Source organism: Rhinatrema bivittatum, chromosome 3 (assembly GCF_901001135.1).
Source record: "Rhinatrema bivittatum chromosome 3, aRhiBiv1.1, whole genome shotgun sequence".
Taxonomy (NCBI): Eukaryota; Metazoa; Chordata; class Amphibia; order Gymnophiona; family Rhinatrematidae; genus Rhinatrema; species Rhinatrema bivittatum.
Window position 1 is genome coordinate 450,368,762 of NC_042617.1, and position 26,159 is coordinate 450,394,920.

At 43.0% G+C, this 26,159-nt stretch overlaps 1 protein-coding gene across 1 annotated transcript in view; it reads right to left on the minus strand.

The window, feature by feature from the left end:
- NOL10 (nucleolar protein 10) overlaps positions 1 to 26,159 on the minus strand; it is a 226,040-nt gene that overhangs the window by 151,086 nt on the left and 48,795 nt on the right. The window contains exon 8 of the mRNA XM_029595891.1: positions 15,235 to 15,295. Within this exon, the coding sequence (XP_029451751.1) occupies positions 15,235 to 15,295 (61 nt within the window). The remainder of the gene's footprint in view (positions 1 to 15,234; positions 15,296 to 26,159) is intronic.

Here is a 26,159-nt window from a genome sequence, read left to right on the forward strand (position 1 = left end):
TAAGGCAGTTGGCAGTACTCTTGTGTCAGAACAATAAGACAACTACAAAAATATATATATTTAAATTTACCAAAATTAGAGAGAAATTTCCATTTTGACTCCCTGCTCATTTACCTCTTCATATATAATTCTCCCCTTTAACCTCCTCCAGATGGGGATAGAAAGAAAAAAAAAAGGGACAAGAAAGGAAATTATATTGCCTACTTTAGTGAAATTGGATTTTGGCAGCTGCTGCTTTCCCGGGTAGGTCCTGGACAGGTCTAGCAGGACTCAAGGAAAAGAAAAGAAATTATCAGGCAATACCAAAATTTCACATTCCTTTTCTTCCTGCTAGATCTGTCCACATTTGTGGGAGATACCCCAGCTATATCTAAGCCAGTTGGCAGGAAGCCAGGGCTGCCTTAAGGACTCCAGCACAAAAGGCAAAGTCTGTCTTGGCTTTCACATCTAGCCTGTGAAACCTTGTAAAGAAACGTAAGTATGTCCAGGTGGCCATCCTACATATTTCTGCTGGAAGCACTGGAGATACCTCCCATCCACGATGTCACCTGTGCTCTTGTAGGATATTAGTGCTTGAGAGCCATTCAGTAGTTAAACTGATGAGATGGCCTCCTTGAACCATCTGGCCAGTGTGGCTCTGGAAGCTGCTTCTCCTTTTGGAGGTCTCCATGCAACGCAAATAGCCTATCGTCCTCTGGAATGGGTTGGTGACCTTTACATATCTTAAGATTATGCACCGTACATCTAGGAGGCAGTGTCCCCATCCTCACAGCTTCTGAAGGCCAGGAGGAAGATGGACTGATTCAAATGAAAAGAAGCCATCACCTTGGGAAGGAAGGATGACATCGGTCAAAAGGTGACAGTGTATAGTTAAAAAAAAAACCAAAACAGATAAAGGCAGTCAAATGTGTTTCACCCCTAAAATAATTTATTATGTCTGGGTGAGTGGTCACTTGCAGACCCTTGATTGTGCTCCTGCAGAAGGATATAGAGGACATTTGCCTCTTCAACTAACTGAAAACCAATCCCTGATCCAGACCCTTATCTAATCAAGCCCTTATCTAGACATTGCCTTCCAGGGCAAATTCTTGTACTCTCAAATAGGCACCAGATCCAAACGTAGGCTAGAGAAGTAGATGTCTTTTGTGCATTAAGCATGGTTGTTATGAATACTGGAGAGCAGCCTTTCCTAAGTAGACCCACCCTTTCAAGGGAAGAGCCAGTGAAGGGCTGGGCAGAAGCCTTATTAGGTCCGCATACTATGGCTGTCTTGGCCAACATGGGGCTACCAGTTCCATTACTGTAGGATCTTCAATCCTCTTTATTACCTTGCCGAACAGCGGCTGGGGGAGGGGAGGTGGGAAGGAGAACAGACTATCTATCCCTTAACCAAGGCTTGATGAGGGTGTCTACCCAGCTGGATTCCACCTTCTTTCGTCTGCTGAAGAACCTGTCTGACTTGTCATTCGCTTAGGTCACCATCAGGTACATGAATGGTGGACTCTACTGATCCACTATCTGCTGAAAGGCTACTGGATTCGGACTTTCTGCTGAGAAAGTCTGCCTAGATATTCTCTCTCCCTGAAATGTGAGCTTCTGAGAGCCAAGGTAAATTTCACTCTGCTCATCTGAAGAGCAGACATACCTCTTCCACCAGCAGGAGGGGGAATTGTTGGTACCTCCCTGCCTATTGACGTAAGCTACTACTGTGGCATTGTCTGAAAGTACCTTGACTACCTTTCCTTTTATTATTGGGAAGAAGTGCAATAGGGCTAGTCTGACATTCCTCATCTCCAATCTGTTTATTGATCAGGTTGCTTTCTCTATCATCCAAACATCTTGGGCCACCTGGTCTTGGCAGTAGGCTCTTATCTGAAATTACTGGTGACCGAAGTTATGACAATCCAATCAGATGGCTCTAGATCTACTCCTTTTAGGAGATTAGAGGGGTTTAAGCCACCACTATACTTTCTTTCATCCAGTGAAGTATGGGAAGGCAGAATGAGTAGCTCTATGAGATAGGGGTCCATCAGAAGAGACGGACTGCTGTAATGGGCATTTGTGCCTTGACTCATGGAACTAAATTGAGGGTGGCCGACATAGGCCCAAAAGCTGAAGATAATCCCATATTCTGTGCGCTCTCTGCTCTTGAAAGGCTTGTAGGTGGGCAATCAACTTAGCAATCCTCTTGCAGGTTAGGGCGATCCTTCCTTCCTTGGTGTCAAAGAGAGCTCCTAGAAATTCTAGGGATTTAAGAAAGCATCAAATTGTTCTTTGCATAATTTACCATCCAATCTAGGCATTCCAGGAGCTGAACCACTGATCATCACCTGTTGACTTCCTTGAAATAACTTGACTCTGATGAGCCAGTTATCAGATTAGGAGTGTACCAATATTCCCTGCCTGTGTAGGGCTGCCACTACTACCAACATCACCTTGGTGAAAGTTCTTGAGGCAGTCACAAGTTCAAAGGGTAGCACTTGGAACTGAAAGTTTTTGTCGAGCAGACATTCAGATCAGCTAGTAGTGGGTGCTTCAAACAGGAATATGGAAATAGGCCTCTACCAAGTCTAAGGAGATGAGAAACTCCCCCTTTCCTCACCTCCTCCATGATTGACTTTAGGGTTTTTATTCAGAAATGCTGGCTCAATATTACTTCTAGTTTCATGTCCCAGGGCAGGCTTTATCTTGTAAGAGTCTGAGGTTTAGGTTCACACAGATCTTTGACCAGTTTCTCCAAGTCTTTTCCTAAAGAAAACCTCCCTTAAATGGGTATTTACAAAAGCAAGTTTTAGAAGCACAATCTGCTAACCAATTACAAAGCCAGAGGAGAAGAGATGGCTGAGGGGGGATATGATAGAGGTCTTTAAGATCATGAGAGGTTTTGAACGAGTAGATGTGACTTGGTTATTTACACTTTCAAATAATAGAAGGACAAAGGGGGCATTCCATGAAGTTAGCAAGTAGCACATTTAAGACTAATCTGAGAAAAGTCTCTCACTCAATGCACAATTAAGCTCTGGAATTTGTTGCCAGAGGATGTGGTTAGTGCAGTTAGTGTAGCTGGGTTCAAAAAAGGTTTGGATAAGTTCTTGGAGGAGAAGTCCATTAACTGCTATTAATCAAGTTTACTTAGGGAATAGCCATTGCTATTAATTGCATCAGTAGCATGGGATCTTCTTAGTGTTTGGGTAATTGCCAGGTTCTTGTGGCCTGGTTTGGCCTCTGTTGGAAACAGGATGCTGGGCTTGATGGACCCTTGGTCCGACCCAGCATGGCAATTTCTTATGTTCTTATGCCACTCCCCAAGGCTATCACTCTAGAAGACAATCTGAAAAGATCATACACATGCGATTCCAATCATGCTGTTTCCACATTCTTTGGGAGCTGTTGTATCCAGCATACTACAGATCAGGCAAGATATCCTCCACATATGGAGGCCTGTTATTGCCATAGCATTTGTAGTAAAGGCTTACTTTAGGATAGCTTCATTTTTCCTGTTTTGAGGGTTCCTAAAGGCCATCTCCTCCTTCCACCTACCAACAGCGCTCGACTCTGGGAATTCTTAGACCCCAGATTCTGCATTGCACAGAAGGCCTGTTGCATGAGCACTACAAAATCTGGTGAAAATCCATGGGAAGCCAAGGGAGACTCCATCCACGGTTCTTGCAACACCATGAGAGTGGGATGACCTTGATCCCAGCTTCCTCAAAGAAGACTGAGGGAGAATTCTTAGGCCTCAGGCCATAATGGAGCTGTACTGATGCTATCTCCCCCGATGTATGAGGAGATATCTGCAGGCCTCCCTTCGTCAAATCAGAATGATCAGGGAGGGGGGAGGTACCTATGTTGACTGACAATGGTGGCTTCAGGATCCCAGTCGCATGCCACATAAAATGAACTTGCAATGCTAGGGAGAAGTTTGGTACCAAAGGCCACACACCTGCAATCCCACATCATGATTTTTTTTTTTTTTTTTTTTAAGGCTTTTTCCAGTACTTGTGTACCATTATCAACACCACTTTTTAGCATCATGCCATGACCTCCCTCCCTTTGCTCTCATGCCCATAACAGTACTCTACTTTGGGGAAGGGCTAGAGAGCAGTTCCTTCTCTTGCAACAAAACTGTCGACCTCTGTGAGCTCTCATGTCTTTTTTTTTTTTAACCTTTAGTCACTCAGAACAGAGGTGAGGAGTGAAAAGGAGGGGAGACAGGAAATGGGGAGCACAATGCTGGGCCTCCCTGTCTAGTTTCCGTTGGTCCTAGAACCAGGGAGATCTCTCTTCCAGGGATGATCTGCCAGGTTCTAGAGGTACTGGGATCTTATGCCGAGAATGTAACCTACCAGGGGTCACGTGAGAGGCATGTTCCACTGGGGAAATCAGTCCCGCAGAACTATTGCCCCAGAAGTACAAGTTGCTCAACCAGAGCCTAGCCCTGGCTCTGGAAGGTTTGCAAAACAGGTCTTCTTGTATGCAACTGCTGGAGACAGAGACTACTAGCAACTGCTTCAGACCACACCTCCTTTATAGCAAAAGATGTCATAAAGCAAAAGGTGTATCCTCTGTCTGCAACAGATGGAATAAGGAATTCCCACTAGTATGGACTGGTCTAACAGTAAGAAAAGGAATGAACGGTTGGTCGGTCATCATCATAGATTTACATAGCACTTTGAATTAAGCCACAAGAGGCAGATAAAACAGTGGATTTGGCTGAACATCACAAGCCCATTTTGTCTATGCACTGTGCTTTCACATAGGTGGGGCCATTCTATCACACTACAGTGCAATATTTCTTCAATTTAGGAAACATTTACCCAAGTACAGTGTATTGTTAGTTCTCACGCTTGGCATAAGCAATATTTATTTTATTTATTTAGCATTTTTCTATACCGACTTTCCAATAACAGAATTACTGATCAATTCGGTTTACATTTTAAACAATAACAACAATGACAAGTAAATGTCTTACAATGAACAGGTCGAATTAACTTGGATTAAGATATATGGGGGTAATAACATAATTATCTTGCATAGCATAAAGGGGTAGAGGAACCTAACCAGTGCATCCCATCTTAAGCTTCTACAGACATTACTTATAACACCTAATAAAGAATCATTGCAACCCAACCAACTCAAAGCAACAAATGGGTTCAAATGATTCTCCTGGATGTACAGCAGTAAAAAAGCATAATGCACATTCTCAAAGAAATCAAATTTTCATTATTATCCTTAAGTGGGCTAGCTGTGCACCAAGAAAAAGCTAGTGTCTTCCTCAGCAATGTTCTGACCCTCCACAGAAACCACTGGGGGAGCAGCACACTTAAACTCACTCATCAAAAGACTATGCAGGGGGGCTATCAGGTGGTTAAGTGCACAGCACCTAAAAGCAAGCTATAATTTTGTGCCAAACCTAACTTAGAAATTTCACTTCTCTTTTTGGAAGGTGTACAGCATTATACCTTATATCTATGTATCCCTGCTCAGCTCTCTGTGCTCAAAGATGAAATCCCTTTGCTGCTAGCGGGGCAGTTAAATGTTTTAAAAAGAAGTTTTCACCAAAATTATCCAAAATGTGACAGAAGCATGAGATTTGGCAGAAATGTTAGACATTTATGGTTTTAGAAATTATTAGACACCAAACACAACATGATGATGGATAAAAATAAAGATGGTATTGCTATCTTAACATGTTCACATTAATATAAGAGAATATAAATATATAACGGTATTTGTGTTAGAAATATTTCTTATATGTATTTTTTCACTGCAGATCTAGAAACTGATGAATTGAAACAATCACAAAATGGATTTACCAGCGTGTTCAAAGTAGAAAACAGTCTGAAGCAAATGTTGCTTATGTCAAGAAGACAAGAAAGAAGATCTGAAAGGGAAGTCATTTTAGACTTGAAGAGACAAGATAAAGGTAGGGGATGGAACAAACACTGAGAACGAACAAAGCAAAATATCAGAACTATAGATTACTCAACACCATTCAGCTGGAAAGAGCTAAAAAAACAAATATTCAAGTGAAATAGCAAGTGCTCACAAGAGCCCCAAGAACAAAAGAATTACTGATGAAGAATGAAAGACAATGCTTTTTGTGTGAGAAAGAAGACCAACTATCTGCTTTGAGGCAAGCAATAACAATGAAAAACTAAATAAAAGAATAAACCAACATGCCAGGGACTCTTAATGACAAACGGACACCCCTGCTCAGATGAGCTTCCTGTAACCACCAGTGGAGGTAAGTGGAGACCGATCGAATTGACTTGAGACTGCGGGTTGCAATGTGACAGCAATGAGCATTGAGGCTGTCGCATGTGTGTCCTTGCACTCGGGCGTATAGCGCTCATCAGCTGATGCACCTGGGACATCAACTTCCTTATCCACGTGGTCAGAAGGAAGACCTTGCCCCTCCTGGTGTCAAACCGGACTCCCAGATATTCTAAGGACTGGGAAGGCTTGAGACTGCTTTTCTCCAGATTTATTACCCGAGTTCTGAAGCAAGGTGGTCACCCGGAGGCTCTCTTCCGTGAACTTGGCCCAGTTCAGCCAGTCGTCTAAATACGGGTGCACTAGGATTCTCTCTTTTCTCAATTCTGCAGCTATGACCACCATAATCTTGGAAAATGTTCTGGGTGCAGTGGCTAGGCCAAAAAGGCAGCGCCCGGAATTGATAGTGGTGCCCAGTACTGCAAAATGTAGGAAATGCTGGTTTTCTTGACGGATTGTAGGTAGGGCTCAGATAGATCTAGGGAGGTTAAGAACTCTCCCGATTGAACAGCCATTCTCAAGAATTGCAAGGTTTCCATCCTGAAATGATTCACTCACAGATGTTAATAGACCCTCCTGAGGTCTAGAATGTGGCGAAAGGATCCTTCCTTCTTGGGTACGATGTATTCCACACATTGTGGAAGGAAGGCAAAACGATTACCGGCATGGCTAAAAGGTGAGATGAAAGAGGCTATTTTAGCCAATAGATCTGCATTCAAAAATTGGAAGAAGGATCCAATAGAAGAAAATAGGATAAAGCATAAACGTTGGCAAGTTAAATGTAAGACATTGATAAGACAGGCTAAGAGAGAATTTGAAAAGAAATTAGCCATAGAGGCAAAAACTCACAGTAAAAACTTTTTAAAATATATCCGAAGCAGAAAGCCTGCAAGGGAGTCGGTTGGACTGTTAGAAGATCGAGGGGTTAAAGATTAAACGATTACTTTGCTTCGGTGTTTACTGAAGAGGATGTTGGGGAGATACCCGTTCCAGAGGTTTTCATGGGTAATGATTCAGATGGACTCAACCAAATTATGGTGAACCTAGAAGATGTAGTAGGCCTGATTGACAAATTGAAGATTAGTAAATCACCTGGACCGAATGGTATACACCCCAGGGTTCTGAAGGAACTAAAAAATGAAATTTCAGATCTATTAGTTAAAATTTGTAACCTATCATTAAAATCATCCATTGTACCTGAAGACTGGAGGATGGTTAATGTAACCCCAATATTTACAAAGGGCTCCAGGGGCGATCTGGGAAACTACAGACCAGTTAGCCTGACTTCAGTGCCAGGAAAAATAGTGGAAAGTGTTCTAAAGATCAAAATCACAGAAAATATAGAAAGACATGTTTTAATGGAACAAAGTCAGCATGGCTTTACCCAAGGCAAGTCTTTCCTCACAAATCAGCTTCACTTTTTTGAAGGGGTTAATAAACACATTGATAAAGGTGAACAGGTAGATCTAATGTATTTGGATTTTCAGAAGGCATTTGACAAAGTTCCTCATGAGAGGCTTCGAAGAAAAGTAAAGTCATGGGATAGGTGGCGATGACCTTTCATGGATTACAAACTGGTTAAAAGAGAGAAAACAGAATAGGATTAAATGGACAATTTTCTCAGGGATCTATACTGGGACCTGTGCTTTTCAATATATTTATAAATGATCTGGAAAGGAATACAAGTGAGGTAGTCAAATCTGCAGATGATACAAAATTATTCAGAGTAGTTAAATCACAAGCAGGTTGTGATGAACTGCAGGAGGACCTTGTGAGACTGGAAAATTGGGCATCCAAATGGCAGATGAAATTTAATGTGGATAAGTGCAAGTTGATGCATTTAGGGAAAAATAACCCACACTGTAGTTACACAATGTCAGGTTCCATATTAGGAGCTCCACCCACAAAAGAGACCTAGGCATCAAAGTGGATAAAACATTGAAATAGTCAGCTTAGTGTGCTGCGACAGTCAAAAAAGCAAACAGAATGTTAGGAATAATTAGGAAGGGAATGGTGAATAAAACAGAAAATGTCATAATGCCTCAGTATCACTCCATGGCAAGACCGCTCCTTGAATACTGTGTACAATTCTGGTCGCCACATCTCAAAAAAACGATATAGTTGCGATGGAGAAGTTACAGAGAAGGGCAACCAAAACAATAAAGGGGATGGAACAGCTCCCCTATGAGGAAAGGCTGAAGAGGTTAGGGCTGTTCATCTTGAAGAAGAGACAGCTGAGGGGGGATATGATAGAGGTGTTTAAAATCATGAGAGGTCTAGAATGGGTAAATGTGAATCGGTTTATTTACTCTTTCGGATAATAGAAGGACTAGGAGGCACTCCATGAAGTTAGCATGTAGAACATTTAAAACTAATCGGAGAAAATTCTTTTTCACTCAACACACAATTAAACTCTGGAATTTGTTGCCAGGGGACGTGGTTAGTGCAGTTAGTGTAGCTGGGTTTATAAAAGGTTTGGATAAGTTCTTGGAGAAGTCCATTACTTGCTGTTAATCAAGTTGACTTAGAAAATAGCCACTGCTTTTACTAGCATCAGTAGCCTGGGATATACTTAGTTTTTGGATACTTGACAGGTACTTGTACCCTGGATTGGCCACTGTTGGAAACAGGATGCTGGGCTTGATTGACCCTTGGTCTAATCCAGTATGACAATTTCTTATGTTCTCAAAGTCCAATATTTTCCTGGAGCATAGGTACTGGGATTACAGCCCTCATCCTGAAGAGCCTTAAAAGTTTAATCTCCACTGCCTGCTTCTTGTGCTGGGAGTAGCAAGGAGACACCATGAGTATGTCTCGAGGAGTGCTGTGAAATTCCAGCACATATCCTTCTTGTATGAACTCTAGTACCCATTTGTCCGAAGTAATCTCGACCCACCATTGGCAAAAGAGGGAAAGTCTATCCCCTATCTCCTTGTTCCAAGCATGGGTCGGCAAAACTTCATTGGAGGACTCGGGATGAACCTGAACCTCTTTTGGCCTGTCGACTATGAAAGGACAGAGACCTTCCAAGGGCCGAGACCTCTGAAATTTCACATTTCTGTAGGGGCAAAATTGTTGGGAGTCCCTGGATCAGCCCCTCATAGGCAAAGGGCGCTGTAACTTTCTCTTATCTTCTGGTAGCTGGGGAACTGGAGATTTGCCCCATGTACTGGCCAGTTTTTCCAATTCACTTCCGAAAAGAAGTAATCCTTTAAAGGGCATCTTTGTAAGATTGGCCTTGGAGGCTACGTCTGCTGACCAATTCTGCAGCCATGGCTGTCTTCTGGCCACCACCACTGAGGCCACTCCTCTGGCCAAAGTATAGACTGTATACGAGCCCGCGTTTGAGTCACCTGGTACCCCTACCAGTGATGCCCTTGGTAAGGCGAGGCATGCCTCGAGGTCTGCCGATAGGACTGGAAGAGGGAGGGCTTACCGGCTGAGGGTCCGCCTGGACAGGGGCAAGCGAAGTAGTAGATTGCGTCTGTACAAAGGCTTGTAGACCCTGGAAAATTCTACCAAAGAAAAAAGGCATCAGGGTCCATGCCTAGCCCTGAAAGTACCGGGATATGTGCCGCTGAATTTCCCTCTCCCACGGATAACACAGTCAAGCGAGTACTCAGATCCTGGGTACTTCCAGTTAAGGCTGTGGCTAACCCATCCTCCAAATGAGAGGAGCCGGGCTTAGCAAAGTCTGGGGAGGCCAACTCTCCTTGGGCTTCCTCAAACTCCTGACGTAAGTTGGAATCCAAGTCAGACTGTGAGGCTCTAATATGACAAGCAGCGCAGAGAGAAAGGCACTTATATTTATTGGCTGCTGGCACCATTGGCAGCAGTAACTGTGCATTCTATCTGCTCGCGCTTAAAAATTTATGCACACAGATTTTGAGCACCTAGGCGGGGTACGGCAAGGTGCACGCACAGCCCATGCGCCTGGCTTTTCCTAGATCCTGCGCTTACTAGGTTGTGCGCGTGCACCAAGCTGACGAACTGCGTGTTCTATGGAGGGCAACCCGGCACGCGATGGCACCGCCGCAGCCTACCACAGGGTGAGCTGACCAAGCCTAAAAGCAAGGCCTAGCCCACCGGTGGAAGATGCCACTCAACCTGCTCAGAAGCCCACTTCCACGTACCCCAATGGGATCGGGAACAACATCGGTATAGCACACCGAGCAAGGAAACCAGAGGAAGTCTTACTGAAACTTCTCCAAACATTCTCTGAATGGGTGGTAAATTTTTTTTTTAAACTTACCTGGGCTCAGCGCTTACTGGCTGAGTACAGAAAATCTCCGGCTGCGGGGGAGAGGGCTTTGGCTATCACTTCAGTGCTCGGCTTTCTGCACCTGCTGCCTTTCAGCTGCCTAAGCAGCAAAGCCCACCGGACCAAGGCACACTTCTGAGGGATCTCGGAAATCGACTCAGGAATTCTCACCTGGGGGAGGGACCTTTAGGTAACACTGAAGGAGAGCGGGGCTTGATTTTTCTCTAATTTAAAATGTAGAATTTCTCCTTCCAAAAAGTACAGCAATCCCCATAGGGAGAGTTATGTCCGCCATCTGCTGGAGATTGAGAATACTGGAGGGCTGAGGTCACTGCAGGAGTATATGTAGAGTGACGTCAGCTTTGCAATGTTACTCTGACTCCATCTGCTGGCACGGGAGCATATCCCATTGGTCCTGAGTCCATCTAGCTACGTGCTAGGAAATTACTTGTTCAAAGCAGCTGAAATATTAATAGCAAGCGATGCTGAAACAGAAATCAAAGTATTGTGGTGTACTTAAAGGAGGATATTTTGAAGAGGCTATATCATCAGTGCTTTTTCATTTTGCATGATTGAACATGAAGCAGATATCAAGCCGTGGCTTAAATATGGAACAAATTGAACTATATAGTAGTACAAACAATTATAATTAAGATATTATAGTGCTATTTGATAAGAAATGTGTTCTGCTACATTAAATTTATTACCATTAAAGTTCAAATTGTATGGAATATATTTTACTTGCCATTTTGTACTGCTGTAGAGGCAAAAACTCAAACTTTTTAAAATATATCCAGAGCAGGAAACCTGCGAGGAAGTCGGTTAGACTGTTAGATGATTGAGAAGTTAAAGGAGTAGTTAGGGAGATTAAGACCATCGCGGAAAGACTAAATGAATTGTTTTTTTCCATGTTTACTAATGAGAATGTTGGGGAGATAAGTATTCTGGAAACTGTTTTCAAGGATGATGATTCGTATGAACTGAACCAAATCACAGTGAACCTGGAAGATGTAGTAGGCCAGATTAACAAACGGAAGAGTACCAAATCACCGGGACAAGATGGTATACACACCAGGTTCTGAAAGAACTCAAAAATGAAATTTCAGACCTATTAGAAAACATCTGTAACTATCATTAAAAAAGTTCATTGTACCTGAAGACTGGAAGGTGGCCAATGTAACCTCGATATTTAAAAAGGGCTCCAGGGGTGATACTGGAAACTATAGACAGGTGAGCTTGACTTCAGCATCGGGAAAAAATAGTGGAAACTATTCTAAAGAACAAAACCACAGAATATGTAGACATGGTTTAATGGGACATAGCCAGCATGGATTTAACTAAGGGATGTCTTTCCTCACAAGTGTGCCACATTTTTTTAAAGGGGTTAAACATGTGGATAAAGGTGAACCAGTAGATCTAGTGCATTTGGATTTTCAGAAGACATTTGATAAAGTCCCTCATGAGAGGCTTCTAAGAAAACTATAAAGTCATGGGATAGGAGGTGATGTCCTTTCGTGGATTGCAGATTGGTTAAAAGACAGGAAATAGCAGAATTAAATGGCCAGTTTCCTCAGTGGTAAAAAGTAAACAGTGGCTGACTCAGGGATATGTACTTGGAATGATGCTTTACAATATATTTATAAATGATCTGGAAAGGGATACAACAAGTGAGGTGATCAAATTTGCAGATGACACAAAATTATTCTGAGTAGTTAAATCACAAGTGGATTGTGATAAATTGAAGGAAGACCTTGCGAGACTAGAAGATTGGGCGTCCAAATGGCAGATGAAATTTAATGTGGACAAGTACAAAGTGATGCATAGAGGAAAAAATAACCCATGCTGTAGTTACACAATGTCAGGTTCCATATTAGGAGTTACCACCCAGGAAAGAGATCTAGGTATCATAGTGGATAATACATTGAAATCATGAGCTCAGTGTGCTGCGGCAGTCAAGAAAGCAAACAATGGAATTATTGTGAAGGAAATGGTGAATAAAACGTAGGATGTCATAATGCCTCTATATTGCTCCATGGTGAAACTGCACCTTGAATATTGTGTGCAATTCTGGTCGCCTCAGCTCAAAAAAGATATAGTTGCACTGGAGAATGGGCAACCAAAACAAAGGGGATGGAATGTCTCCTCTATGAGGAAAGGCAAAAAAGAAAAGGACTGTTCAGCTAGGAGAAGAGACGGCTGAGGGGGGATATGAAAGGGGTCTATAAAATCATGAAAGGACTAGAATGGGTACATGTGAATCAATTATTTACTCTTTCAGATAACAGAAGGACTAGGGGGCACTCCATGAAGTTAGCAAGTAGCACATTTAAAACAAATCATAGAAACTTCTTTTTCACTCAACACACAATTAAGTTCTGGAATTTGTTGCAGGAGGACATGGTTAGAGCAGTTAGTGTAGCTGAGTTTAAAAAAAGGTTTGGATAAGTTCCTGGAGGAAAAATATATAATCTATTAATCAAGTTGATTTAGGGAATAACCTCTATTACTGGCATTAGAAGCATGGGATTTATTTAATGTTTGGGTACTTGCCTGGTACTTGTAACCTGGATTGGCCACTATTGGAAACAGGATGATGGGCTTGATGGACCCTCTGTCTGACCCAGTATGGTGTTTTATGTGATAAATGTTACAATTCAATTATAATGGATTCTACCTTACAATCCTCAAAAAACCACAACTAGACAAAGCCGATCCATCAAATTACCGATCCATCTCCAACATTCCATTCATCGCCAAGATCCTTGATAAAATAGTCAACCGTCAACTCTCAACACACCTTGAAAACAACAACATCCTTTCCCCATCCCAACATGGATTCAGAAAACACTTCAACACTGAAACCCTCTCCTTCACAGACCACGTTATCAGAGACCTAGACCATGGCCAATTCTACCTGCTCATCCTACTTGACATCTCTGCCGCCTTCGACACAGTCAACCATGAAACCTTACTAAACAGATTAAGTGACATCGGCCTAGGCAACACCACAATCAACTGGTTCAAATCCTACCTAACAAACCGTTCCTATAAAGTCAAACTTAACTCCGCCGAATCCAAACAAATCCCCCTCACACATGGTGTACCTCAAGAATCATCCCTCTCCTCCACCCTCTTTAACATCTTCATCCTCCCCCATTGCACATTCCTAACCGGACTAAACCTAACCTTCTTCCTATACACAGACGTTCAGATTCTACTCCCCATAAAAGAAACCATCACAAACACATTAAAAACCTGGGACAACCACATTCTGAAGATAAGACAACTACTTTCACAAATGTCCCTCAACCTCAACCACAAGAAAACCGAAATACAAGACAATATCATCTCTTAAAGATAACAATTCAGCACCTACATTTGATGACAGATTATCCTCCTCAGCCAGAGATCTCGGTGTACTCATTGACAATGAACTCAACAGGAAGAAACATATAAGCTCAATAATAAAGGATGGATTCTTCAAACTGCAAGTCTTAAAAAAAATAAATAAATAAAACCTCTTCTCTACACCCATGACTACAGAACAGTACTCCAAGCACTGCTATTCTCCAAACTCGACTACTGTAATGCACTACTCCTGGGCCTCCCATCCAATGCTCTCAAACCACTACAACTACTCCAAAATGCAGCGGCAAGATCACTCTCAAATGCTAAAAAGTCCGAACACATATCTCCAATCCTCAAAAACCTCCACTGGCTACCCATCCCACAAAGAATTCAATATAAAGTTCTAACACTCATACACAAAGCACTAAACACTGAAAAATTTGACTGGCTCAGCTCTTCCCTTCACTTTCAATCCTCCCAGAGAACACTCCGATCCAACAACACTGGACTCATTCCTACTCCATCACCCAGAACGGCCCACCTGACCTCAACAAGAGAACAAGCCCTAACAGTAGCAGGTCCAATGCTACGGAACAGCCTACCACCTCAACTTAGGCTCAACCCCATAACCTAATCATTCAAAAAGAACCTAAAAACATGGTTCTTCCAAAAAGCATATCCAACTACCACCCACCACACAACACAAACACGAGCGCTCCCCCACACACCTCCCACCCCCCTCCCTCAACACACACATCAGACCCGCATAATCACATATCCTGATCAACCCCAAAAACCTAAACTTTCCCACCACGTCTGACTTGTAACCAAACTCTTTACCCCTAAACTGCTTCAGAATGACCCCACAGACTCCACTAAGCTTTAACACAAAATATCATAAAGTCTAAGATACAAAAGGCTATAAAGTTCAAATGCAACATGTTACAAAGTTCAAAATAAAATGTCAAAAATGTTCAATCTTAAATATTGAATCACAAATGTTAAAAATGTACAATCTTAAATGTTAAAAATGTTCAGTTTTAAATGTCACAATGTTCCTTTGTTAAACAAGAAGTCTATGCTAATAGACTCCTTTGTTACACATGTAAACGTGTGATATGTCCAATGAACATCGGCATAGAAAAATAAATAAATAAATGTGCCATTTTGAATTTTTACCTAACATTTTTCCTTAAATTTGTAATTTATTCAACATTGATGCAATTTTCATGCTTGTATCACAATCTGAACAATGTCTTCTACTATTTGACCCACTATGTTGGAAATCATGCTTTATGGATTCTGAGTCTGTCCAAAACAACAGTCAAACATTTCACATAAAATATTACCTCTATTGTCCCAGTAGCAAATAAGTAATGTTCATGATTTATGTCACAGACACTATGCTCCCTAAAATACAAAAGAGACAATTATCAATATATTTCTACATGGGATACTTACAAGTAATCAAAAAATGTCCAGATTAATTATAGTGCTGCTAACAATATAGCAAAGGAAAATGAACTTGGGGTCAGCTATTATCAGCTTAAGGAACCCAAGTGTCACAAAAACAGCAATCCTATAAAACTATTTGCAAAACTGGCTAATGTAATAGCATGGGGTCCAATTGCTTGGCAACTGGCCTGCACACTGATAAGAGAAAAGAAACAGATTTCACTCATAAAAACATCAATTCCGCTCATGAGCGCAACCACGCTTTGGGAGTAATAGTGATAAAAAATGTTTAGCACTCTTTTTTAAATAAAATTCTCAGAACATTTTGAATTCAGAAACTTTTTTTTTTTCAGGCTCTCTGAAAGTCATTATTATGGCAGTTCCTTCACCAGTTCTGCGGCACTGCTTTTGAAGTCAACCCTACCACGCTCACAACATAACAGACCTGATCTGTGTGCATAAACCAGAGCATGTTTATCCCTAAATGGGATCCACTTGAAGCTGTGGGGATTCCACACCTGCCTCAAGTGCAAATAACTGCTGCTGGATAAGGCACTTCCCAGCAGATTCATCTCAAACCAAAACAAATATGTGGCCATATCTTTTTCTAGACTAACAATATATTTCTTGATTAGCTTTCAGGCATTATCCCCCTCTTCCTCAGATCCAAACAGAATGAGTAGAAGATAACATTGCCAAAAATACAAATGAATCATGAAATACATTACAATGTTAGTGTGACATGGAAAGCTCAAGGCTACATGCTGAGAGGTCTAGGAGAATGACTGTATTAACAGATGGAAAAATGTGGAAAGGGAGATATGTGTTTGGAAAAAAATGAACTTAACTGGCAGATCAAAACAGATTTTGTAGAGAGGCTCCAAGATGTCTGACAGAGTATTCATAGGCCATGTATTCTTCATTATGTGAGTATAAATCTCATTCTTGCTACTTTTTCAATATTCTTAGTTATGGTTAAGAGTAAGGACAAAACCTGCATTTATTCTTTTGAACCCAGGGCTCCATCTGCCAAAGGCCCATGGATCAAGTTGTTGGAATCCTTTGGAGGAAATGACAAATTAGATTGCTCTCGGTGATGTCCCTGATTGAAATATCTCCAAGTCTGGGTAATGTGAACCCCTTCACTGTTTCATAAGTCATCATGTATTGCATGGAGCCTAAAGGTGCTGGAAATAGAGGTATCAAGAGTGCAACTGTTGATGCCAAGGGCCACGTCAGGAGGCATACTGGAGGAAATAGGAGAGCTCAGGGACTCCAGCCATCTTTTGGCAGTCTGGATATTTCTGCACTCTTGGAAAACTCCGAGGAACAGATGGCAGCCATTTAATTTTATCCTAAGACCTGACCATTTTAGTCATATGTATGTTTTGTTTATGATTTTAAAATTTCAAGGATTCTCTGATGTGGTTCATGCTATTCAAAAAAAGGAGATCTTTCTTGGAATTAAATCTATATGTATTAAACTAAGAACTCATATTATATTAAAATGTCCATATAAATGTCTTATAATATAATCAGGAAACTTTTCTTGCTTGCTAACTTCTCAAAACAAACCTATTTAATGCTTGCCTTGAATTGTTTGCTGTTAAGCCTTGTTGTTAATGTAGTCTCATTGCTATAATTTTTATTTTCTTTTTACTTTTCTCCTCAACTTTTGACCTGGAGTCTCAGAGTACTTGATGGAATACTGACTGTATCATGTTTTTCTTTTTTTTTTCTTTCTTCTCCTAAGAAAAGGAATACATGATATTTATGGTAAGTCAATGTTTCAATATGTTTCCTGGATATGTACATTTGAAATTCTAATAAAGTTAAGTAAAAAGAAAAAAAAAAAAAAAGATGGATTTTAATGTGCTAGAGGGACATCCAGACAGATTTGGAACAGGATCCTAGGTGAAAGTTCTAGTGCAGAGGTAGACCAAGGAGTCATTGGCATGAAGATAGTACTAAAAGCCATGGGAGGAGCTCAGAACCTCAATGGAATGAGCAGAGAAATATTAACATCCAAGAAACAGCACTGGGGTGCACTAACGGATAATCCAACGGTGGAGGAGAATCTACTCAAGGATATATTAAAATGTATGATGGGAGAGGTAAAAGGAAAACTAAGAAAGGACAGTCCAAGAGTACAAGTGAGGACAGAATGTCAAGGAATAAATGATGATCAATGATGTTGAAAGCAGCCGACAGGTCAAGGAGAAAGAGGATAGAGTAAAGGCTCCTAGACTTGGCCATAAAGAGGTCACTGGAAAATTTGGCACGGATGGCCTCAAAGGAATGGTGAGGGCGGAAGTCAGACTGGAATGGACTGCGAAAGACTCAAAATGGAAGAAAGTCAAGGCAGCAGGGATAAACAGTAAGCTCGAGTAGTCTGGATGTGAAAGGGAGACCAGCTTCAATCAACCTAGCACCTATACTCAATGAACTCAAAGGAAAATTCAAGGGGGCCAGAGAACGCCAATGCCATAGGTTAGAATCTTGTCTTCATTGCATATAACTGAAGAATTCAGAATCTCTGCCACATGATACTATTTGACAATTCACAATGCATTATTCTTCTCAGCTATTTTAAAATACTGAATATTAGACTTATTTAAACTCACAAATTAAGCTAAGAAACAAGAATGACAGCAATAGTTTATTTATTTATTTGATTGATCCTTATTACTTTGTGTCACTGCAAGAACAGAGAAGCATCTATGATGTCAGACATGGTGATTTTCTGACCTGGAAGCTTTTTGAACTTGCTTCCTTTTCCCCACTGTAGCCAGAGGCCACTGCTCACGCTGATTTTTTTTTTTTTTTTTTTTTTTTTTTTTAAAGGAAGCTACCACTGGTTACAGTGAACCTAAAAACACTGGTTAGAAAGTCAAAGTAATATTTTAGTAATTGGATCTCTTCTCAGTACTGGAGTACAAGCTGAGACAAGGTAATCCAATTTAAAAGTATTACTATTCCTATTTACAGAGGCTTTTTCTAGGCCTGTGCCTAGGGCTGCACTATTTCATGGAACACAAAATATTGCAATGAACATAAGCTGCAGCAACCTGTCACCTGTCTTATTAGACAGTATGTTATATGTTCCATTGAGAAAAGTAGAGTTTCACAGCCTAGGCAGTCCGCATAGGGTGAGGAAGGATCGTGGCAGTATCAGCCCACCAGCCACTTCTGTAGCTTTCACTATTTGTTGGAGGCTGCGACAAAAAGGGTGTCTGGGCTCCTGCCTCAGGCTATGTCTCACTTTCCTAGGTTTCAGCAGCATAGACAGTGCCTAATAGCAGCAAAACCTAAAGTCATCACTGTTTACAAGCATATATTTGTGAAATATTTCTTGGAAGAAATAGAGAAATTGCTTACTTGATAATTTCGTTTTCCTTAGTGTAGACAGATAGACTCAGGACCAATGGGTTTATGCTCCCCTGACAGCAGATGGAGATGGAGTCAGGTTTCAAATCTGATGTCACCCTAGATATTGCAGTGAGCTCAGCCCTTCAGTATTCTCTTCAATAGCCTCTGTGGACATACTATTGAAAAGACTTGATTAAAAACGGATAACCGTAACAGTATTCAACCAAACACTTAACCCCAGTAAGATTAAATATGCCCTGATCTAGGGACTGAATGTCGGCTTACCCGTAAATCTCTTGGAATCAATATCCACTCTACGGGCAAATCCTTTACACCGTTCTTGGGCAGCCATAGGTGGGATGCTGAGTCCACCTGTGTACACTAAGGAAAACAAAATTATTGGGCAAGTAATTTCTCCATTTCCTAGCGTGTAGCCAGATGGACACAGGACCAATGGGATGTACAAAAGCTACTCTGGATCAGAGCGGGAGGCTGCCCGCAGTCCAGTTAACATCACCCTTGAAAAGGCCGCATCCTCCTGAGCCTGAACATTCAGGTGATAGAACCTGGAGAAGATCCATGTCGCCGCTCGGCAGATGTTGACGGGATGCAGAGGTTTAGCTTCCGCCCATGAGACTGCCTGAGACCTAGTGGAATGAGCTTTAACCTGAAGGGTAATGACTTTCCTGCCTCCACATAGGCACCTGTGACCACCTCCTTGATCCAGCGAGCTATGGTAGCCTGCGAAGCTGGTTCACCCTACTTCCTTCCACCGTGAAGGCAAACAGGCCATCTGTTTTTCAGATTGGTTCTGAAACTCGCAGATACCACACCAAAAGCCTACTGGCATTCAAATGGCAGAGGTGGAATTCTTCCGCGTCCTTCTGCTCATCTAGGAAAGGCAACAAAATGGACTGATTCAAATGAAACTCAGATACTGCTATCTTGGGCAGGAAGGATGGAACAGTACGTAGCTGTACCACCCCTGGAGTCATCCTGATATGTGTGCAGAGGAACGGTTCCCAGCATGACAACTCCTGCAGTTCAGAGATGCGACGTGCCGAGCATTTAGCCACCATTTTCAAAGTCAATACCTGCAAGGAAAGACTGTGCAGCGGTTGAAAAGGAAGGACCTGCCAAAAAATCCAGTACTAAATTAAGATTTCACAAGGGAACCGGCAACCACAAGGGAGATCAAAGGTGCTTCACTCCCTTCAGAAAACGGACCATGTCAGGATGAGCCTACAGGGAGGCCCCATTCACCTCACCCCTGAAACAGGAGAGATCCGCCTCCTGGACTTTCAAGGAGTTAAGGGTCAAACCTTTATTCAAGTCGTCCTGCAAAAATTCCAGAATTAGTGGGATTTTGACCGTCCAAGGGGGAAACACTGCGTTCCTCGAGCCAGGCTTCAAACACTCTCCAGACCCGCACATACACTGGGGATGTAGAGAACTTCCACTCGCAGAGTAAGGCGGCAATTACTGCTGCCCAGTATCCTAGCTTCATCAGCCCTCTCAAGGGCCAGACTGTAAGACAGAATAGAGTCATATTCTTGTGAAGGACCGGTCCCCTGCTGCAGCAGGTGAGAGGCAGAGGGGGTCTCCACCAGGAATCTCCACATTTGCGCATACGACGGATATTCAGTGAATGACTCCACCCAGGAGGGGCCATGGAGGGAAGGCATACAGCAGCACCTCTTCCGGCCAGGTCTGAAGGAGAGCATCGATCCCTAGGGTCAACTGATCTCTTCTATGACTGAAGAATCAGGGAATCTTCACATTATGAGATGCGGCCAGCAGGTGAATGGATGGCAGACCCCCAGCAATCTACTACTAGCTGAAAGGCTTTGGCAGACAACACCCATGCTCGTGGATCTAGACTCTCCCTGCTTAGAAAGTCTGCACTGATGTTTATTTATTTATTTAGCATTTTTTATATACCGAGGTATAGCAGAGTTGCCTTCACTCCGGTTTACATACAGAACAACGTGTTACATTGAACGATGTTTGAAATTTAAGAATATCAAAAAGTTAACAATAATGAGCAAAGACATAACAAGGAGAATGAGTATAACAGGATAACACAGGGTGGAAACCCTGATTAGGTGAACAGAGATATCTGGGAACATTGAAAACAGAGGACATCTGCGTCATGAAACAGGGAGATTGATTGAAGGAGATATTGAAAGATAGCAGGCTATGTTAATATACTATAAGTTCATTGAGTGCAGACTTTAAAAGATTGGCTGAGTAGCCAGGATTTTAGGTCTTTTTTGAAGGATTTTAAGTTTTCTTGATTGGTGAGGAAATGAGGTAATGAATTCCAAAGTTTTGGGCCAATAATGGAAAGGGCTCTGTTTCTGGTGGAGGATAATTTGGTCTGTGGAAGTGAGGGAATTACTAATTGAATTTTACTAGTAGATCTTGTTGTTCGTTGAGAGCAATGTAAGTGAATGATGTCATCAAAGGTGGAGTAATCGGCTTTGTATATTGCATTGTGAAGAATAGAGAGAACTTTGAATTCTACTCTTTTTTTCAATAGGGAGCCACTGTAATTGATTTAGAACAGGTGATCGGCTTTTCTTTTACCTGTTAGAACTCTGGCTGCAGCGTTCTGAAGGAGCTGTAGGGGTCTCAAAGAAGATTTAGGAAGGCCAATCAAAAGGGAGTTGCAGTAATCCAGACTGGAAAATAAAAGGGCTTGTAGGACGGTTTTGAAATCGTGGGGGTGAAGCAGAGGTTTTAGATGTTTTAAAATTTGAAGAAGCCTTCTTTTATTTTTGTAGCGATGTGTTTTTTGTAGTTTAGGTCAATGTCTATCCAAAATCCCAGGTCTTTAACGCTCTCTTTAAGATGGACGAGGGTCTTATCAAAGTGGAAGGGAGGAATTGTTTTATGATCAGGATTTTTTTTGGCAATTAGGATACATTCAGTTTTGCTGGTATTTAGACATAGTTTAAGATGAATTAGCATGTTTCTGATTGTGTCTAGGTGAGAAGCTGCTTTAGACATAGCATCTTCTATTGAGGAGGAAATTGGAATGAGGAATTGTATATCATCGGCATACATATAATACGTTATGTCGAGTCTAGATAGGAGATGGCAAAGAGGGGTAAGGTAAATGTTGAATAAGATGGGTGAGAGTGCTGATCCTTGTGGCACACCTGTTTTGAGGGGGATGGGGTTCGAAGAGCACTTGTTGTGAGAAACTTTGAAGTGTCTATTATTGAGGAAGGATGTAAACCAACTATGAGTCTTGCCAGCTAGACCAATGGATTCTAGACATGAGATGTTGTCTTTTCCTGCAATCTGGGAGGCTGAAATCATCTATAGATGTATTTTCACCCATTCCATAAGGAGATCTATCTCCTGTGACACTTGCTAGCTTTTGGTTCCACCCTGGCAATTGATGTAGGCTACCTTCAATGCATTGTCCAACATTATGTGGACTGCTTGACCCTGGAGTATGTGGCTGAATTGCAGACACACCAATCTGACTACCCGGGCTTCCAGACGGTTTATGTTCCAGAGAGCCTCTTCCTTGGTCCAATGCCCCTGAGCCGTCAGTTCCTGACAGTGAGATCCCCAGTCAGGGAGGCTCATCTCTGTCATGAGGACCAGCCAGTTCGGAGGGGACAGGGGTACATCCCTGCCCAGATGAGCTTCCTGCAGCCACCACTGGATTCGAGAGCCTACTTCCATCGGTAAGTGGAGGTGAATCGAATAGTATTGAGACAGTGGGTTCCAACATGACAGCAGGGAACTTTCAAGTGGTCACATGTATGCGCTCGCCACTACTTCCAGGGGTGCCACCATAAAACAGAGGACTTTAAGATAGCTCCACTTCGTCGGGCGTATCATGTTTATCAACAGATGGACTTGGGGACATCAACTTCCTTATCTGCGTGGTTGGGAGAAGACCTTGCCCTGCTTGGTGCTGAACCAGACTCCCAGATATTCCAAGGACTAGGAAGGTTTGAGACTGATTTTCTCCAGGTTTATGACCCAATCGAGTTCTGGAAGCAAGGAGGTCACCATGTTGGTCACCCAGAGACTCTCTTCGAGGGACTCTGCCTCGATCAACTAGTTGTCCAAGTACGGGTGCACCAGGATTCCCTCTTTTCTCAACACTGCCGCTACGACCACCATAATCTTGGAAAATGTTCTGGGGGCAGTGGCCAGACCAAAGGGCATTGCCTGGAACTAATAATGGCAACCCAATACCACAAAGTGTAGGAAGCTATGTTCTTGCCAGATTGGAATATGTAGGTAGGCCTCGGATAGGTCCAGGGAGGTTAAGAACTCTCCTGATTGTATGGCCATTATCACGGAGTATAGGGTTTCCATATGGAAATTAATCACTTGTAGATGTCTGTTGATGCTCTTGAGATCCAGGATGGGGCGAAAGGAACCTTCCTTCTTGGGTATGATGAAATAGATGGAATAACACCCCCATATTTTCCTGGGGTGCAGGTACTGGGATTATAGCCCTCATCCTGAGGAGCCTTAACAGAGTAGTCTCCATCACCTGCTTCTTGTGCTGGGAGTGGCAAGGAGATATCATGAATATGTCCCAAGGAGTGCTGCAAAATTCCAGCTCGTATTCTTCTCATATGACCGCCAGTATCCATTTGTCCAAAGTGATCTTGAACCACCGTTGGTAGAAGAGGGACAGTCGACACCCTATCTCCTCGTTCCAAGAGTGAGTTGGCAAAACTTCATTGGGGGGGGCTTTGGGATAAACCTGAACCCTCTTCTGGGCTGCCAACTCTGAAGGGACTGAGACCTCCCATAGAACAGAGACCTCTCAAATGTTGAATTTCTATAGGGGCGAACATGTTGGGAGCCCCAGGATCAAACCCTCATGGGCGAGGGACACTAACTGCTTTCTCTTATTGTCTGGTAGCCGGGGTACTGGAGATTTGCGCCATTTACTGGCCAACTTTTCCTATTTGCTTCCAGAAAGAAGTGATCCTATAAAGGGCATCTTTGTGAGATTTGCCTTGGAGCTTGCCTCTGCTGACCAATTCCGCAGCCATAGCTGTCTTCTGGCCGCCAACACTAAGGCCACTCTTCTGCCTCAGTACGGACTAGGTCTGCGCCTAAAAAGGCTGCGTGGGTTCCATAACCGCTCTGGAATTCGCCCCCGAGTCATCCACCTCCCGAGATAGGCAGGCACAAATGAGCTACCAGGGAACAACAAGATGCAATCTGTAAGGTCATTGCTATTCATCCAAGGACTGTTTAAGGATGGACTCCATCCGCGTATCGTGCTCATCCTTTAAGGCCGCTCCTCCCTCTACTGGGATAGCTGTTCACTTAGAGACGGCACAGACCAGCACATTCACTTTAGGGAAACGCAAAATTTCTCTCGCTGCCGGATCCAGTGGGTATAGAGCTTCCAATGCTCATCCACCTTTAAACTTGCTTCTGGGGCATCCCATTCCAGGTCAATCAACTCCTGGATGGCTTCCAGTACTGGAAAGTATAAGGAGGCTTTCCATAGAGAGATCAAATGGGATTCTTCTTTGGTTTCACCACAGGAGTTCGCCCCAGGTACTCCCATCAACTTCAAGGTCTGGGAAACAGATACAGTTCTAAACCAGGGGGATTTCCCCATCTTCCAAGGAATCTGGATCCTTTTCTTAGTCAGTGCTGTCTGGGTCCCTGCCAGGCATACCCCCTTGGTGAGACTAGGCATGCCTCAAGGTCTGCCGATTGGACTGGGTGAGGGAGGGCTTAACGGCTGAAGTTCCGTCTGGACAGGGGCAAGTGAGGTAGTAGACTGTGCTTGTACGAAGACTTGAAGGCCTTGAAAGAATTCCAATCAAGAGAAGGCGGCCGGGTCCATGCCTAGCCCAGGAGGTACTGGGGTAGGTACTGCTAAATTTCCCTCTCCCATGGATGTCCCAGTCCCGGGGTACTTCCAGTCAAGACTGTGACGGACCCATTCTCTAAATGGGAGGAGCTGGGCTTAGCAAAGTCCGGGGAGGCCAGCTCTCCCTGGGCTTCCTCACAGTGCTGACATAAGCAAGAATCCAGGACAGACTGTGCTGCCTTAATATGACAAGCAGCACAGAGAGAAAGGCACTTATGTTTCTTTGCTGCCAGGGCAATTGGCGATGGTAACTGCAAATTTAGGCGGCTCGTGCTTAAAATTTCAAGCGCACAGATTTTGGGCGCCTACACAGGCCATAGCAAGGCATGCGCACAGCCTGTGCTCCTGGCTTTACTTGTATTCTATGCCTAGGAAGTGGAGTACGTGACATGCGCACAGTGCGTGCACAGAGCAGACATGCACTGCGCGTACCAAAGCTCTATGGTGGGTAATACAGGCACAAAAATGTGCGCAAGATGGTGCCGCCATGGCCTACCACGCAGTGTACCGACCAAGCTAAAGCGGGGCCTAGCCCATCGGGGGCCACTCAACCCGCTTGGAAGCCCATTTCCCCTTACTCCAACGGGATCGGGAACGTTGTCGGTACGGTGTGCCATTGAAGGAGACTGGAGGAAGTCTTACTGAAACCCCAACGTGTCTGAATCAAGAGGAAATTTATTTTTTTTTTTTGCTTACCTGGGCTCAGCAATTACCGGCTGAGTACAGAGATGGTCTCTGGTTGTGGGGAAAGAGGGCTTTGGCAGTCACCACTGTGCTCAGCTTCCTGCACCCGCTACCTTTCAGCTGCTTCAGCAGCAAAGTCCACGCCAGGAACCGGCTACTAGACCAAGGCACATCTCCGAGGGATCTCGGAAATTATCTCAGGAATTCTCAACTGGGGAATAGACCTTTAGGTATCACGCTGGAGAGCGGGGCTCAATCTTTCCTCCAATTTAAAAGTAGAATTTCTTCTTCTAAAAGGTTCAGCAATTCCCTTAGGGAAAGCATGTCCACATCTGCTGGAGATACTGAAGGACTGAGGTCACTGCAGTGGTATATCTAACGCGACGTCAACTTTGAAAACTGACTCCGTCTCCATCTGCTGGCAGGGGAACATAAACCCATTGGTCCTAAGTCCATCTGGCTACACACTAGGAAATATGGATTTGGTTCCACCTACTGGTGAAAGCACAGTAAAATAGGACTGCATGATGGAAGGGATTTACACTTGCTCCTACAGCAGCTTGACAACACTGCATTTACTCTAGAGACTATATAGAGTTGCACTTAAGGTGATGATATAAAAAGCACACATTTTACAGAGCACATGTCAGCAAAGAAACTGTCAGTGGCAGAAGCTGGAAGATACATACAATGTAGTTAAAGTAATCCTCCCCAAAATGTATAACCCCCCCACCCCCTCCTGCACTACATGAAAATTGGTTCTTACCTGCTAATTTTCATTCCTGTAATACCACAGATCAGTCCAGATAAGTGGGTTGTGTATCCCTACCAGCAGTTGGAGTCAGAGAACAATTAGAACTTTGGGCACTGCTACATAACGAGAGTGCA